We start from the raw sequence: 18284 nt of genomic DNA, 5'->3' as shown, positions 1-18284 counted from the left end.
ATTCATGAATATACATGCAAAAGAATAATGCTTCACACAAAAATCAAGTTTATATCAGGAATTAAAAGTTGGGTTAATTAACTTTTTTTCATTGGATGAAAGTACATTGAAGTGCTGCCTATATCAGGTTTTTTTTTTTTTTTGGTAAAACCTCTTATGAGGATATTACTGTTCCTGTTATCCTAGATAATATTGATAACATCATAGCTAACACTGAGTAATTCTAGACCAGGTCTTAGTTGTGGTTCTGCCATTTATCTAACCACTTGATCTTTGTCAAATATTAGTAGCCCTGAAACTTCTATTTTCTGATCTATAAAATGAGAATAATACCTGATCTGCCTCTTTCTTTTGAATCTTGTCAGGATTAAATTAGAAAACATACAATAGCAGGGCACCTGGCTGGCTCAGTCAGTAGAGCACGCAACTTTTGATCTCAGGGTTGTGATTTGAACCCTACATTGGGTGTGGAGATTACTTAAAAATAAGATATTAAAAAGAAAAGAAAAGCGCCAAAAGAAACGAAAGAAAGAAAGAAAAGAGACAAAAGAAACAAAGAAAGAATGGAAGGAAGAAAGATGGATGGATGGGAGGGCCTAGGTGGCTAAGTCAGTTGAGTGTCTGACTCTTGATTTCAGCTCAGGTCATGACACCGAGCAATGTCAGACTCTGCACGGAGCATGGAGCCTGCTTAAGATTCTTTCTCTGCCCCTCTCCCCCACTTGCATGCTCTTTCTCTAAAATAAAAATTAATTTTACAAATAATAAATATAAATATATAAATTTATATGGTTTCTTTGATTACTACCCATCCTTTACAACCCCAGTAGTCTCCCTTCTTGAGGTTTCAAATTTGTCTTGTTATTCTAATGTTGTCATTAAGTAACGTTACACAAAAAGGCATGGGGAGGGCAGATTTCCCAAGCCCTTGCACATTTAAAGAATGTCTGTTACCTTCATATACAAACAACCTAAATTGAACCTATATATTTAACAATTTGATCTTCAAATTTCCATCTAAATTTTCATCTAAAATTTGCTATTATGGATTTTTCTGTATGTGTTCTTTATATCTGAGACTTGAAAATCCATAAATATGTCCTCATGCGGTTCTCTTTCTGTTAGGTTTGCTTGGAACATAATATATGTTCAGTTTTCAGTTGAGATCAGTATTGCAGAAGGGTTTCTTCTGTTATTTCTTTATTCGTTTTTTATTTTTGTCTTTTTCAAACACCTCTAAAATTTGCCTTCAGTAGCCTGCACGCATGGATTCTACAGCCAACCCAGTTGTAGTAACAGGCTGTAGTAACAGCCCTGTAAATACAGTTGTTTATAAATATTTGCTTTATAATTTGCAACCAATAGCTTCAATATCTGAAGTCTATGATTTTGTTTTCATTATTGTCTTTCTTGCTCATGGTATCTTGTTAGCATGTATGTCTAGATGGGCCTTGTACTCGAAAAGTAGTTTGCACAAATAATTTGAGAACTAGGATAAAAATATATTCCTCAAGAAAAGGTCTGCATTTGTTTCTGTCAGGTACTTGGGAATACTACCTGTCCAGTACAACTTAAAATAAATTCAAGATTACAATTTAGGCTTCCAGTAAGGGTTGTCCACTTCAAGATTATTCTCACCCTGAGCATAGCATTCGAGGGTCTCAGCTTATGGCACAGAAGTCTCCTGTATACTCTCATATGCAGACTCTGGACTTTAATTTCTGTTCACTCCACACCTTCAAGGCATCAAAACTTAATGTTTCCAAAACCAGCAAATGCCCTCAGGGAAAAAGTGGCTTTTAAGGTCATTACTTTTCTAGGTTTCCATTTCTCTTCCATTTTGGCCCGGTAATTACAGGCATACACCACAGAACTGAATTTTTTTCCTATGAAATACCTCTTCGTTTTTATTTTTATTTATTTTTAAACATTTATTTTGAGAGTGAGCACGTGCATGCAAGTGGGGGAGGGACAGAGAGCAGGACAGTGAGAATTCCAAGGAGGCTCCATGCTGTCAGCACAGAGCCTGACGTGGAACTGGATCATACTAACTAGGAGATCATAACCAGAGACAAAATCAAAAGTTGGAAGCTTAACTGACTGAGCCACCCAGGAGCCCTAAACTTCTTAGAATATGCTTAAACATCTTCTGATATAATTTTTTCAAATTATTTTTATACAGCAAACGTTTACACTAAGTCCCCCAAACTCAATACAGCCTTTTTTTAAAAAACATTTTTTTTTTTACATTTATTCATTTTTGAGAGACAGAGAGAGAGCACAAGTAGGGGAGGGGCAGAGAGAGAGGGAGACAACAGAATCCGAAGCAGGCTCCAGGCTCTGAGCTGTCAGCACAGAGCCCAATACGGGGCTGAACTCACAAACCACGAGATCATGATGCACAACCAACTGAGCCACCCAGATGCCCCAAAACAGCCTTTTTTTTTTAAAGCAAGACAATGTGTAAAGAAGTTTCAAATTACACTACAATGCAATTGGTAGAATACCAGACATCACACATACAAGATTTAAAAAAAAATTTTTTTTAATGTTTGTTTCTTTTTGAGAGAGACAGAGAGACAGTGTTTGCAGGGGTGGGGCAGAGAGAGAGGGAGACACAGAATCTGAAGCAGTCTCCGGGTTCTGAGCTGTCAGCATAAAGCCGGACGTGGGGCTTGAACTCACAAAAGGCAAGATCATGACCTGACTGGAGTCGACAATTAACCCACTGAGCCACCCAGGTACCCCCAAGATTTTTTTTAAGTAATCTCTACACCCAATGTGGGGCTTGAACCCACACCCCAAGATGGAGAGTCGCAAACCCAACCAACTAAGTCAGGGGCTCTACACAAGTTTTTTAAAGCCTGCTAAGTACCTACAAAGGGAATGCACTGCTGGTGCTTAAAAAAAAAAGAAAAAGTCATGAAGCCTTGTGGTAACCACAAAGCAAAACCCTACAGTAGATACACAGAAGATAAAAAGAAAGGAATCTAAGCACCCATTAAAGAAAATCATCAAAGCACAAAGGACAAGAGCAGAGAAGAAAGGAAGGGAAGAACTACAAAACAGCCTGAAAACAATTAGCAAAAGAGCAATTAAGTACATACCTATCAATAATTACTTTGACTGTAAATGGACTAAGACATCGAGTGGAGGCTGAATGGATAAAAAAAAAAAAAAAAAAGACCCATCTACATGCTGCCTACCAGAGACTCACTTCAGATGTGAGGACACACAAAGATTTTAAGTGAAAGGTTGAAAAAATATATTCCATGCAAATGAAAATTTAAAAAATCACCTCCAAGACTGATGTCAAGTTTACTACCTACGTATTCTTCTAGGAGTTTTATGGTTTCGGGTCTTACGTTCAAGTCTTAAATCCATTTTGAATTAATTTTTGTGTATGCCATAAGATAGGGATACAATTTCAGGGTGCCCGGGTGGCTCAGTTGGTTAAGCATCTGACTTTGGCTCAGGTCATGTTCTCAAGGTTCGTGATTCGAACCCCACATTGGGCTCTGTGCTGACAGCTCAGAACCTGGAGTCTGTTTCGTATTCTGTGTCTCCCTCTCTCTCTGGCCCACCCCTGCTCATGCTCTGTCCACTCTCTCTCTCAAAAATAAACATTAAAAAAAAAAAAAAAGATAGGGATACAAATTCATTCTTTTGTATGTGGCTGTCCAGTTTTCTTAATACCATTTATTGAAGAGACAGACTGTCCTTTCCCCACTGCATGTTCTTGGTTCCTTTGTCGAATATTAATTGACCATACATGTGTGGGTTTATTCCAGAATTCTCTATTCCATTCCATTGACTTATGTATCTCTTTTTGTGCCAATATCATACTGTTTTGATTACTACAGCTTTGTAACATAATGTGAAATCAGGGAACATGATGCATCCAGTTTTGTTCCTTCTCAAGACTGCTTTGGTTATTTGTGGTCTTTTGTGGTTTGTGGTTTGATACAAATTTTAGGATTGTTTGCTCTACTTCTGTGGAAAATGCCATTGGAATTTTGATAGGCATTGCACTGAACCTGTAGACTGCTTTAGGTAGTATGGGCATTTTTATAATGTTAATTTTTCCAATCCAAGAGCATTTTCCATTTATTTGTGTTTTCTTCGATTTCTTTTATCAACGTTTTACAATTTTCAGTATACGGGTCTTTCATCTCCTTGGTTAAATTTAGTCCTAAGTATTCTATTCTTTTTGATTTAATTGTAGATGATATTGCTTCCTTAATTTCTTTCTGGTAAATCCTTATTTAGCATGATCTCGTGGTACGTGAATTTGAGCCCTGCATAGGGCTCTCTGCTGTCAGAACGGAGCCTCCTTGGGATTCTCTGTCCCCCTCTCTCCACTCCTCCCCCGCTCGTTCTCTCTCTCTCTCATAAATGCTTTAAAAAATGAGATAAAACTATACATTCTAGATGTGCTTGGCACTAAGTCATAAAAAAAACTATAGCTTTGGGGTGCCTGGGTGGCGCAGTCGGTTAAGCGTCCGACTTCAGCCAGGTCACGATCTCGCGGTCCGTGAGTTCGAGCCCCGCGTCGGGCTCTGGGCTGATGGCTCAGAGCCTGGAGCCTGTTTCTGATTCTGTGTCTCCCTCTCTATCTGCCCTTCCCCCGTTCATGCTCTGTCTCTCTCTGTCCCAAAAATAAATAAAAACGTTGAGAAAAAAAAAATTAAAAAAAAAAAAACTATAGCTTTTCAACAAATATTAAGAGGCATGTACCACATGTCACACAATATACTAAGTGCACCATCCTGTATTAAGCACCTACTATTTGGGGGGGGGGGGGAGTACAGAGGGAAACAGGTATATAGAAATTTTGCCCCTTCATATCAATTTCAGAAGTAGACTTACAAAATCAAAGGGTAGGAAGAGACCTGTTTTTCTGACTCTTGATATTTACTGCCAAACTGTCGTGGGAACACATCATTATCCCCAGCTCTCTCTCTCTTACCCTCTCTAGAATTAGGCATTACATTTTCAAAATACCTTTTATGTGTTAAAAATTGTTTTTCTGCTATTTTATTTACATGCGGTTACTATCAAGATTGGCTTAAAAATAGTATTTTGCTGTTCTATATCCCCAATTCTCATTAATCTCACTGCTCCTATAGATAATTCCTTTTCTTTTTAAATTTTTTTTAATGTTTATTTTTGTGAGAGACAGAGAGAGAGAGAGAGAGAGAGAGAGAGAGAGAACAAGTGGGGGAGGGGCAAAGAGAGAGGGAGACACAGAATCTGAAGCAGGCTCCAAACTGCTGTCAGCACAGAGCCCGACACAGGGCTTGACCCCACCAACCGTGAGATCATGACCTGAGCAGAAGTTGGATGCTTAACCCACTGAGCCACACAGGTGGCCCAGATAATTCCTTTTTAATTTTTTTTAAAGTAGGCTCTATGCCCAACATGGGGCTTCAACTCACGACCCTGAAATAAAAACACATGCTCTACTGACTGAGCCAGGCGGGTACCCCCGACCCAGATAATCTTTAAAAAAATCAAAAACAGAAGTGCCTGTGTGGCTCAGTCAGTTAAGCATCCAATTCGGCTTGAGACATCTCACAGTTTGTGAGTTCAAGCCCTATATCAGGCTCTGTGCAGACAGCTTGGAGCCTGGAGACTGCTTTGGATTCTGTGTCTTCCTCGCTCTCTCTGCCCCTCCCTGTGCATGCTGCCTCTTTCTCTCTAAAATAAATAAACATTAAACATTTTTTTAAAAATAAAAAACAAAGCAGTGCCTGGCTGGCTCAGTCAAAGGAGCACATGATTCTTGATGTCAGGGTTGTGAGTTTGAGCCCCATGCTGGGTATAGAGATTACTTAAATAAATAAAACTTTATAATCAAAAACATAAAAAGTCATATCTACTTTAAGTATTTATTGAACGTTATGTTCAAATTATTTTTTAATGTTTTTGAGGAACAGAAAGACGGAGTGTGAGCGGGGGATGGGGCAGAGAGGAAGACACACAATATGAAGCAGGCTCCAGGCTCTGAGCTGTCAGCACAGAGCCCGACACAGGGCTTGAACCCAAGATCATGACCTGAGCTGAAACCAGACACTTAACTGACTGAGCCACCCAGGCACCCCATATTCAAGTTTTTATAGATACACAGATTAAATAATAAGTCAGTTATCTGCTTTAACTAGTTCCTAATATATTGTGGGGGGGATATTCCACCTTAATATTTAAAGTTAATATTAACAACAACAATAGCTAATCTGTGTTATTAATATTTGAAATGCATTGTGATTTCTCATAATATAATTTTGAGGCAAGTACTATATTATGAAGAAACTGAAGCACAGGGAGATTGAAAAACATATTCACACTTATAAAGTGACAAAGTCAGGATTTGTAAATAGTCTGATTTAGAGACTGCATTTTTAATCATTACACTACACTACAAACTAACATCTGGTGAAAGTCTATCATTCATCGACTCATTAATTTGCTCAACAAATATTTATTGCCTCCAACTATCAAGCATTGTTCAGGCTCAGGTGAACAATAATTTTCATAATATTAATAAAGACCTGGTCTTCATGAAGCTTTTATGGGAGGGTTGGGGGGAGCAGATTACACTGCATTTCTTTTTTGCAAATCAGGTAGTAGTAAGTGCTACAAAGAAAAATAAAATATGTTAAGGGGATAGAAGGAGGGGTTGAAAGCAAATAGGTAGTTAACCATGTTAGACAGGTTTGTCAAAGGGCTCTTTGAAAGGGTGACAAGTAATCAGAAAACAGAGGAAGTGAGAAAACAAGTCATGTTTTCTCATGTCCATGGACATCTGGAAGAACATTTCAGGTTGAGGAAAAATTAAATATAAAGGAAAATGCAGAAGCTTGCTTGGTGAAGAACAGCAAAGAGTCCACTATGCCTGGAGCACAGTGAGCAAGAAGAGAGTAAGAGAGGAGGTCAGAGAGATAATGGGAGATCAGATCATACAGGATTTGTAAACCATCATGAGGTCTTTGGATTGTATCGTGAGACATGAGAAACAAACAAGGGTTCTGGTTCAAGAAGCATTATGATCTGACTTAATTTTTTTTTTTTTTTGAATGATCGCTCAGGCTGCTTTATTAAAAACTGCCTGTAAAGGTACAAGCAGCGAGACCAGTTAGTAGGCTAGTTGACAAAGGATAATGTTGGCTAGGGCTGGGGAAGTAGCAGTTGGGGGAAAGATGCTGATGTGGAAAATACTTACAAGGTAGACCTGATGGGAACTGCTAATGGAGTAGGTGTGTGGTATGAGAGAAAAGAGCTCTCAAGGGTTTTGTTTTGTTTTTTGGTCTAAGCAACTGAATGAATGCAAATGTCATTTACTGAATTAGGAAAGAGTGATGGGAGCAAGTTTGGAGAGGAAATCAAAAGGATTTTTTGGACATGCTAAATTTGAAAGGTCTACACAACTAGGTGTCTAATAGGCAGTTAGATGGGTATAAAGTTCAAGGAAGAGGTCCAGCTAGAGACATAAACGTGAGAGTCCTTAGCATATTAGCAGTATTTGAAACCACTGGATTAGTGATTACCCACTCTGTGGTGGGATACAGAAGAACTCTAAACCCTGGGATACTCCCAATGTTTAGAGATTAGGGAAATGAAGAGGGCACAGCAAAGGAGACAGAAAAGTGATATCCAATAAGGTTGAGGAGGACTTGGAGAAAGTGGGAAAAAGAGGATTTCAAAAAGGAAGCAACTTATAATCAAATAAAGCCAAATAAAACGAAGATTTGGGAATTGATTATTAGGTTTAGCAAACTCTCTTGACCTTGATAAGAGCAATTTCAACAGAGTGGTAGGGACAAAACCTTGACTGGAGTAACTTCAAAAGGAATGGCCCGAATATAATCAAGACTTTAGGTCCTAGTAGTTTACAGTAAATTCAAAGGAACATGTTAGGGGAGCCTGGGTGACTCGGATGGTTAAGTGACCAACTCTTGATTTTCGTTCAGGTCATGATCTTTAGGCTCATGAGATCAGGCCCTCTGTTGGGCTCCATGCTGACAGGATAGCCTGTTTGTGATTCTCTCTCCCCCTCTCTCTCTCTGCCCCTACCCCCCTGGCATGCTCAAACTCTCTCTCCTAAAATAAACAAACATGAAAAAAAATTAAAAATAACAAAGAAACATGTTAAATTACACCATGAAGATGGAACCAACAAAATCCAGACTGTGAGAAACTCTAAAAGGACAAACAATCCATAAACTGAATAGGGAAGGATTATAGAACACTTACAGATTAAAAGACACTTAAAAGACATACCAATCATGAATGGATAAAAAAGGTAGTATATATACAATGGAATATTACTCAGCCACATAAAAGAATGAAATCTTGTCACTTGCAACAACATAGATGAATCTAGAAGGTTCATCTAAGTGAAAGAGAAAGACAAATACCTTATGATTTCACACATATGTGGAATTGAAGAAACAAAACAAAAAAGAGACAAAAAACCAAACCTTAAAAATATGTTTTTTAGTTTTTTTAATTTCTTTTAAAGTTTATTTTGATAACCACAGGTGAAGTAACCGCTTGAGCTAAAGCCAACCCTTAATGTTTATTTTGAGAGAGTGATAGCATGTGCGTGTGAAGGGCAGAGAGAGATGGTGAGAGAGAGAATCCCAAGCAGGCTCCACACTCAGCACAGAGCCTGACGTCAGGCTCAATCTCACAACCATGAGATCATGACCTGAGCTGAAATCAAGAGTCGGATGCTTACCTGACCGAGCCACCCTGGTGTCCCAATGCTTTTTTTTTTTTTCTTTTTTTTTAATGTCTATTTTTGGTTCTTTAATGTCTATTTTTTGACAGAGAGAGAGGGAGAGAGAGACAGAGCGCAAGGGGAGTGGGGCAGAGAAAGAGGAAGACACAGAATCCAAAGCAGGCTCCAGGCTCTGAGCTGTTGGCATAGAGCCCAACATGGGGCTTGAACTTAGACCATGGGATCACAATGTGAGCTGAAGTCGGATGCTTAACTGACTAAGGCACCCAAATGCTCCTTTTTAATTTTTCAAAAGTTTATTTACTTTGAGAGAGAGAAAGAGAGAGAAAGAGCACAAATGGGGAAGGAGCAGAGAGAGAGAGGGAGAGAATCCCAAGCAGACTCTGCACCATCAGTGCAGAGCCTGATATGGACCGTGAACTCATGAACCAATGATTAGATCATGACCTGAGCCAAAGTTGGACACCAAGTCGGAGGCTCAATCGACTGAACCACCCACGTGCCCCCACAACAGACTCTTAAATATAAATAAAGAGAACAAACTGGTGGTTACCAAAGGGGGGGAATGGGTGAAATAGGTGACAGGAATTAAGAGCATACTTATGAGTACTAACACACAGAACTGAATTACTATGTTGTACACATGAAATTCATATAACACTGTACATTAATTATACTGGCATTTTTAAAAGACATATCAATCACAATGTGTGAAACTTACTGGATCTGAATTCAAAAATGAAAAAATAAACCAAAGCAAACTAGAAACAAAAGTATAATATACGAGACAAGTAGAAATTGAACACTGACCGGATATTTGATATAAAGGAATATTATTATTTTGCAATGAGAATGGTACTATGGTTTAAAGACTCTGTATTTTTTATAAGCACTTAGCAGACATTTATGAATGAAATAGCATTATGACTAGAATATGCTTCAAAAAAGTACAAGGTCATGGGAAATAGGAAGGGACACAACTGGATGTGGATGAGGATTATTGGGTTTAAATGATGGGTACATAGTAGCTTATTATGTAATTCTGCCTATTTGTATACACCCTTAATTCTCTATAATAAAAGGTCTTAAAAAGTAGGAAGAGAAGTACCATTTCCCTTGCATACTTTTTTACCACCCATTGTACAGACAAGGAAATTAAGGTTAAGGAAGATTAAATGCACTGCCCAAAGTCAGTTAATTCTTTTAAATAGACGTAGCCTGCCTCAATCACTATTAACACCCCACACCAGAGTGGTACATCTGTTACAATCACTGAATCTACAATGACACATCATTATCAAGTCAGTTAATTTGAGAGCCAGGATTTGTCTCCAAAACCCATGCTTTGTGCACTATATCACACACCCAAATTGTTTTCCATTATTTTGCTGGGTGTTATTTATACAAACTGGCAAAAGACCAAAATTGTTTCATGAATAAGCAATGTAACAAACTACTGTTATTATAAAATCAAGTTTAAGTATCCAAAAAATATTTTAATGTAAATTAATGAAGAAACAATTCTGTCAACACAACAAATTATACTTCCAGTGAACCACATTTATTTAACAAATACATATATTGCCTACTAGATTTGAAAATATATGGGGTGCCTGGGTGGCTCAGTCAGTTAAGCGTCCGACTTTGGCTCAGGTCATGATCTCACAGTTCTGGAGTTCAAGCCCCACATCAGGCTCTCTGTTGTCAGGATGGATCCCACTTTGGATCCTCTGTCCCCCTTTCTCTATGTTCTCCCCACTTGTGTGAGTGCTTTCAAAAATAAACATTTAAAAAAATAAATAAAATAATATTTTATTTTATAGTCAGGAAAACATTCGATTTTTGTTTTGGAAAAATAAACATATTGTGTTGGCCTCAAAATTTGACATAATAAAATGACTGTTTACTACATATACCCACAAGGCTAAGCAGTAAACATTAGCAAGAGATTTTAGTAACCTCCCACATACTAATTCTACCTATTCATTCGATGAACTTATACAAACAATGCACTTATTACCATATTACATTTATTATATTCACTATAGCTTAATAATCACTTATAGAAGATTCAGCCTGCTGAGGGTAAAATTTCTCAGATGGCAGTACTGGGGAACTATTTTTAAAAAGGCATTGTGACCCCTGAAAACAAGGGAGGACATGGCCCAAGTAGGTCCTGCCCTATGGAAATGTATCGAGATTTATTTCAGAATTAAAGGCTGGGTAGCTTTTGAAAAACTTTTTGAGTACCCAAGCAAAAATTTTAGAAAATTTTTGGGGCGCCTGGGTGGCTCAGGTCATGATCTCATGGTTCGTGAGTTTGAGCCTCACATGAGGCCCTGTGCTGACAGCTCAGAGCCTGGAGCCTGGTTGGTTCTGTGTCTCCCTCTCACTCTGCCCCTACTGGGCCAGCACTCTGTCTCTTTCTCAAAAAAAAAAAAAAAAAAAAAAAAAAAATTACATAAAAAAGTTTTGAGTAATTTTAGAGTAATGCCATGTTTATGTTAAATATACAGATAGATCAAGTCCTAATTTAGAAGGCAGAACTTTCTTGTTCAAAAAGTTAATAAAAGGGGCGCCTGGGTGGCGCAGTCGGTTAAGCGTCTGACTTCAGCCAGGTCACGATCTCGCAGTCCGGGAGTTCGAGCCCCGCGTCGGGCTCTGGGCTGATGGCTCGGAGCCTGGAGCCTGTTTCCGATTCTGTGTCTCCCTCTCTCTCTGCCCCTCCCCCGTTCATGCTCTGTCTCTCTCTGTCCCAAAAATAAATAAACGTTGAAAAAAAAAAGTAAAAAAAAAAAAAAAAAAAAAGTAAAAAAAAAAAAAAGACTTCATTGCTAAGGTATTAACCCATTTTGCAATCTATTTTTTAACCTTTTTTTTTTTTTAATTCTGAGACACAGTAATGAACTTCAGTTAAAATATCAAGTATTGGTAATGATTCAAAAATAGTATTATGTAAATCTACAATTGAGAATATTTTCTTGCAAAATTCCTTCCACAAATGAAAAATACAAAAATATCTCATGTTTATATTCTGTAGATACCTTCTCATTTCTCAAAAACTTGACAATTTAGAAATAATGTAGTTTTATAATGTAGAAAAAACTGGATGATACAAAACAAAGAATTCTTATAAGTTATTTCACTATTATTTCATAATAATGTATTTCATAAAATAATTTTTTATTTTAACCAAATCACAAAAAGCCCACATTAAGAAAAAAACACTGTTTAACATGGTTTTGCTAAATCTCAATAGTCTTTTTTTTTTAAAAGCAATGATTAGTCAAAGAAAGTTGTTAATATTAACACAGATAATGGCAGAAAACTACAGAAACTCCAAATACAGAAAGGCTGTTCATGTATCCTAACAGCATAACCATTATGGTTGAAAAACCACACAATATTCTTTCTCACATCTGTTTTGTTAATGAGCCAAGAATGGGGGTCTATTGGGTATCCTAGACAACTGAATTAGAAGTAGGAATGTCTGGTGAATACTGTTTATTCCAACAAATGAACACTAAATAGGTTTGGAAAGGATACTATTCTTAAGTTATATTTTTAGTTTTACTTTACCAAAAAAAGAACTATCACTCGCCTTATTCCCTCATCTATTAAAAACAAAAACAAAAACAAAAATCCCCTATAAATTACTTTAGATTCTAGTTTTAAGTATCATAAATGTTTTGTTAGATTAACAAAATATTTACTTACTTCATCTTTCAGATAGACCCTCAAGTAAAGACTATAAAAATCAATGTGAAAAAGATGCTTGTGATAGAAAGCAACATAGTATTCAACTAGAATACAATAGTTTATGTCAGTTTAGCAAGAATTCTATTCTAAACTAGGGTTTTTCCACATACAACAGAGAACTCTTCCAGGAAATATCCCTTTACAGGGCCCCAGGCCTCTTTGCATGCTCTCAGGCCAGGCTTATAGAACCAAACAAATACAATGTTCCCACTGGAAAATATAAATTAATATGAATTAAATCTAAGTTGACAATTTAGTACATAATAGTCTCCAAAAGAGCAAAAGGGAGTAGCATCTTGAAATCATTTCATTCATTCTAGCCACTTTCCTCAATTACTTAATTCCTTATTTTTTTAAAAATAGATTTACTAGTTTGAAATCTGGCTTAGAAATTTAAAAAGTGATCAGGGTGATGGAATCACGGATAATTTTTAAAGGTCTTTATTATGTTAATCAAATTACATTTGAGAGTTACCTATATGTTCTTTTTCTCCTTTAAATCTTTGTTGAGAAGAACAAAATTGTTTCTTGCCTCCTTTTCTATATTCCCTCAGGGTGTTCTATCACTATCAGAGAAATTAAGTTCTAAAACAAATCAAAATAATCACGCATATTTTTCTAAGTCCCACTGCCAGTCAAGAGCAGCAAATACTAGGGAAAAAATTATCATGGCCACTCAAGAACAGCACAAGCTAAAATTTAAGTAGCAACCAAGTAGAAAAACCTTTTCTACCTCCAAAATTCATGTTCTCCAGACAGAGCAGCATTTTGACATTTTTTTTTCTTCAAGACAAAAATCTACAAGTGAGAAAACTTACATCCCAAAGTGATTTTAAAAAGATTATTTTAGTTACTAAACTGAGAACCTAATGGCATTATATATTTTAGTTAATTTGAATCTACAACTTTAATTCATTTCATTCAAATCTAGTTTCCATACATGCAACTTCTGTTCCTTTGGAACTTGTTCTTGAATGATTTTTCTACATTTTTATTATTAAAGAAATGTAGAGGCTTAAGACTACTATGCAGATCCAAACATGAATTTAAGAGTATCATTAAGATGGTCTAGTCACCCCTTGTATAAAACAACTACCGAACATGTCAAATCACTTTGCCTATCATTAATTTAAAGTAACAGTGTTTTTCTTCCATTGCAACTAAGTACATTTCCTTCTACCCTAAACAGTAGTCTGACTTTACCTAAAAATACAGACTAGAGTATTAATGTCCTAAAAATTGCTACTCATGAGAACTCATATCTCAATGTACATTTCTGCTTCTATTCACACTTGATTTGGAATTAAAACATATGCTTTTAGGGGTGCTTGGCTGACTCAGTAGAGCACACGACTCTGGATCTCGGGGTTGTAAATTCAAGCCCCGCGTTGGGCACAGAGATTACTTTTTTAAAAAAACCCTTGTAAATAAAAACAAAACGTATGCTTTTAGTCCAAATGTAACTAAACCATAAAAAACAGGGTTCCGTCGGAAGTACCTCTAGGAAAAAATGCAAAACTACCGTTATAGCTAAAAACCCACCTGTGCCACCTTTTCGGGTTAAATCAAAGTTCACATAGTACTAAATCGGTACATTGTACAGGACACCCTTAAAAGTCGCTTTAAGTATTACATGCAAAAAGGAAGAACAAATATTAACTTTTAGTGAGAAACAATTATATAGTATTTGTATCCTAAGTCTTCCAATGTAAATTTTAAGTTTTCTATGTATCTACCTAACAACGAGCATTTAAAATATCCTGTCATAGGGGCGCCTGGGTGGCTCAGTCGGTTGAGCGTCCGACTTCAGCTCAGGTCACGATCTCGCGGTCCGTGAGTTCGAGCCCCGCGTCGGGCTCTGGGCTGATGGCTCAGAGCCTGAAGCCTGCTTCGGATTCTGTGTCTCCCTCTCTCTCTGCCCCTCCCCCGTTCATGCTCTGTCTCTCTCTGTCTCAAAAATAAATAAATGTTTAAAAAAATAAATGTTTAAAAAATAAAAAAATAAAATATCCTGTCATAATTCCTAAGAATCTCCACACACACACACACACAAAACTTTGAAAAAAATTGGTACAAAGATCCAACATTGACTCAACAGACTATCAGAGAGCATTTATGTCCAAAAAAAAATTGTTTAAGTAATCTCTACACCCAAGGTGGGTCTCAAACTCTCGACCCAGAGATCAAGAGTCACAAGCTCTACTGACTGAGCCACCGAGGCTCACCTGTATTAAAAAATTTTAAACCAAAATACATACTTGTCTAATTCTTTTAAAGATTTTAAAGTAATCTCCACACCCATGGTGGGGCTGTCCCTCACAACTCTGAGATCAAGAATCGCACACTCCACTGAACCAGCCAGGCACCCCTCTCTATACCTGCCCAATTCTGGATTTAAAACTTCGTTGCACATTTTGCCCAACTGTGCTTTCAACTTCACATGCAGCATAACAATTACATGTAAGTCTCAGGAAGAATGAAAATTTTGTTTTTGATGATGACAACCTTGAGACAGACTATATTTTAACTTCATTATTACAGTTAATTATGTATAAACATCCCTGAAGAACAACCTTTTGAGTTTCAAGATATCTAAGATGAGATAGACATTATCTAACTCTACCTCCCCAGATGTGAAGACAATTTAACGGGTATAAATTTCAGCAACGACACATGCAAAAAGATGTAAAACTTATCTATAGCTCAAGAATTCATAGGAGCATTTACTGAATCCTACCTGGCTAGTTGGACCAGTCGGCTAGGTGGTTGGACTTCAGAAATATTTTCTAAGATATTGTCCACACCCTGAGCCATAATTTTGTATGAAAAACCCAAAGGACAAAAGAAGTTTAAAAAAAAAAAAAAACTGAACTATCTTTTAAAATATTAGGACAATCAATAAAGTGTTTAACTTTCACGTTTTGTTTTCCAGGCGTGACGAAAGGACAGTTATGTAAAAGTTATCTATAGCCCGAGATCATCATATTCACTAAACAGTACAGTAGAAAATTAAAAAATTTAAAAATTTAAAAAAAGGCAGGACACAGTTTCAGAAATACACAAACCAATGATTAACAAATAAAAGCCTAAAACTCTTCACAATCTACAAAGCTTCCCTTTTTAAGAAAATATGAAGATTACAGAAAAAGCACGCGAAAGAGAAATGGGAGAAACCGATTACAGAAAATTTCATACAGTGCAACTTGTAATAAGCCCCTCTCCTCATCCCACCTCTACAAATCCTAAGTGCTGTTTGCATCTACTGACAATTCTACTTCTTAACCTAATCATAACAAACCCTTTGTTATCATTATGTCACTGGTTTCCTTATATTTAAGTTTTTCTTAGGTTCAAGCACTTCCCAAACTGGCAAAATGAGATGTGAACTTCAGGGACCTGCGGTCCCATGAGTAACATGACGCCCCCTCCCATCAATATTTTGAAAATTAACTTACAAATTTGTTACTGTCTGAATAAAGCACACTTTCAAATTTAACATATTAAGTATTACCCTTTGGAAAGCAAACGGTTATGTAACACCTACTTTATGCCTCTCAATTAATTACTTTAGAACCATAAAGAAAGCTTTTTCTTTTTTCAAGATAAGTACTGCCCATGTTGCAATTTTCCTTAAAGACTGCAGTTTTCCCAAGGAGAGAGAAGAATTTTTTTTTTTTAATTCTAAATTGCCAAGAATATAATATCCGTTTTCCTAGGGAATGAGGAATGAGAAAAATATATTGTCAGCAATTTTAAGATCCACCTCCTCACGTAAGCTGTAATCTGGGCCGATATGACATTTCCGAAATCCTCAGTAACTACATACCATGCGGCCACAAATATCAGAAGAGAAATCGGGGATGGATGAAATGCCATCTTGCATTTGATGCATTACTTGCATTACTTGCTGTAGTAATACCTATTTCAAACTTAACACTCCTCCGTTATCTCCATGTAGCTTCACAACTACCTTAAGAGGTAAGAGAGCTGACCGCCCAGCGCCTGCATGGGACACACAACCCGGTTAAAGGACGCGCACGCCGTTACACCTTCAATTGGAATAACAAAAAAAAGACGACAAACCCTTCTAGACTCCAGGAAAAAAAAAAAAAGAAAGAAAGAAAGAAAGAGTAATACCGCCTGGAGATACCCAAACTTCAATCCTTTAAGCAGTGCCCCCTCCCCGCAGTTTCGCCTACTCAGTGGCCCCGGGGAACTGCGGCGGGGCTGCGGGGCTGCGGGGGAGGGGCCGCGCGGGGGGCGGGGGAGAGCCGCCGGGCCCGCGCACACTTCTCGCACCTGGGCAGGGGCGGAGGGAGCGACGATGCTCTGGGGACACCCCTACCCACCAGGCCAGCAGCTCGGACTCGCTCACCTGCGGAGCCGATTTCCATTCATGGAGCTGGGGGGAGTGCTTCGAGCGAGAAGGGCGCCCACCACTGGGGGCAAGGAGGCAGCGCAGGGGGCGACGAGGCGCGACAGGCACCCTCGTTCGGCCCCGAGGCGAGGTGGTGATGGCTTCTCCTCAGCTACCGCACTCCGAAAGCTCTCGTCAGGAAGAGCCGCCGTGGGGAGGCAGCGTGCGACTAGGCGAGAGGAAGGAGAGGCGTGAATCGAGGCGAGGAGAACCCCGTGCGGAACTTGCGTCGCCCGCGGCCGCTTACGCTCCCACTGCCCCTCCACGACTGCGGCGCCGCCGCCGACCTCCCCGGGGGCCGCCCCCGGAAGCCCGCTGGCGTCAGTTCCGCTGCCCGGACTCGCCCGACGTCCAAGCCTCGCCTCTCCGCCCCAAGCCGTGCGGGCGCGACGTCGGTGCGGGCGCGGCCGGCGCGGAGGAAGCGGGGGAGGTGTCAGGGAGCCGGCGCCGAGTCTGGGCGGGGCGTGGGGCACGCGCGACGGGCGGGCGGGCCCTCCCACGGTCTTCAGCAGTACCGTACCGGCCGGAGACAACTCGGAGGGGCTGGACTCCTAGCACCACCCTAGTGCTGGGCCGTGCCGGCTGAAGGCGACAACGCTGAGGGGGTAGCTTACCTGGGGAGGAGCCTACCTGGAGCGAGGCCGGTCTGAGGAGCAAAGCCCGGACCTGCAGCTGAGATGACTAGGGCAGAGCACGTCTAGGGCAGAGCCACCCTCCTAGAGGAGCCCCTCCCGCCCCGCCCAGCCTGGGCGGCACCACGCGCCTCCTCCTCAGCAGGCGGTCAAGTGACCACCGTAATTGATCACTCCAAGTCCGTGGGTTGCTTTGACGACCATTTTGGGGGGGGTTGGGGAGGGGGTGCAATTTAGCTTGGGAAAAGAGGATTGAGAGGACATTACACAACGTATCGGATAATTTCCTTGTTTGAAACGCTTTAATAGCGTCTCATCACGCTGAGATCACGCTTTCCCGGTGCCAAAACGCACCGCGTAAATGGGCCCTTCCTTTCTCCTCAAGCAAGACTTCTCCTCATCACTATGCTACAGCTATACTGATCTGCTAATTCCCACAACAGGCAAAGCGCTTCCCTTTCCGACCTGGCGCCCCTCTTCCCTTGGCCAGGAACAGAGCCTCTCCTTTTTCTTCACACTCACCTTTTCTTCCCTCTCCAGCCCCGCGATGCTTCTTTTTATATATACCTCAACCTAAGACTTATTTCAGAGAGGTCTTTTCCGGATCATCGATCCGTGATGGGGGCCCGTTTTTCTATCACAGCATTTCCTTAATAATCCTCCCAATCTGTAATTTGTTTTGCTTGCTAGTTTGTGTGCCCCCTCCCGCACTAGTTTGTGAGCTCTGTAAGAT

The 18284-nt window shown here is 39.4% G+C and overlaps 1 protein-coding gene across 1 annotated transcript in view; it reads right to left on the bottom strand.

Annotated features, from left to right (window-relative positions):
* LOC122480275 (protein argonaute-3) overlaps nt 1-17245 on the bottom strand; it is a 128759-nt gene extending 111514 nt beyond the window's left edge. The window contains exon 1 of the mRNA XM_043574476.1: nt 16878-17245. Within this exon, the coding sequence (XP_043430411.1) occupies nt 16878-16896 (19 nt within the window). The 5' untranslated portion in view covers nt 16897-17245. The remainder of the gene's footprint in view (nt 1-16877) is intronic.
* Nucleotides 17246-18284: the final 1039 nt, after the last annotated feature.

Source organism: Prionailurus bengalensis, chromosome C1 (assembly GCF_016509475.1).
Source record: "Prionailurus bengalensis isolate Pbe53 chromosome C1, Fcat_Pben_1.1_paternal_pri, whole genome shotgun sequence".
In the NCBI taxonomy this organism is placed as follows: Eukaryota; Metazoa; Chordata; class Mammalia; order Carnivora; family Felidae; genus Prionailurus; species Prionailurus bengalensis.
The sequence above is the reverse complement of the archived record's forward strand: the minus strand, read 5'-3'. Positions and strand labels throughout refer to the sequence as shown.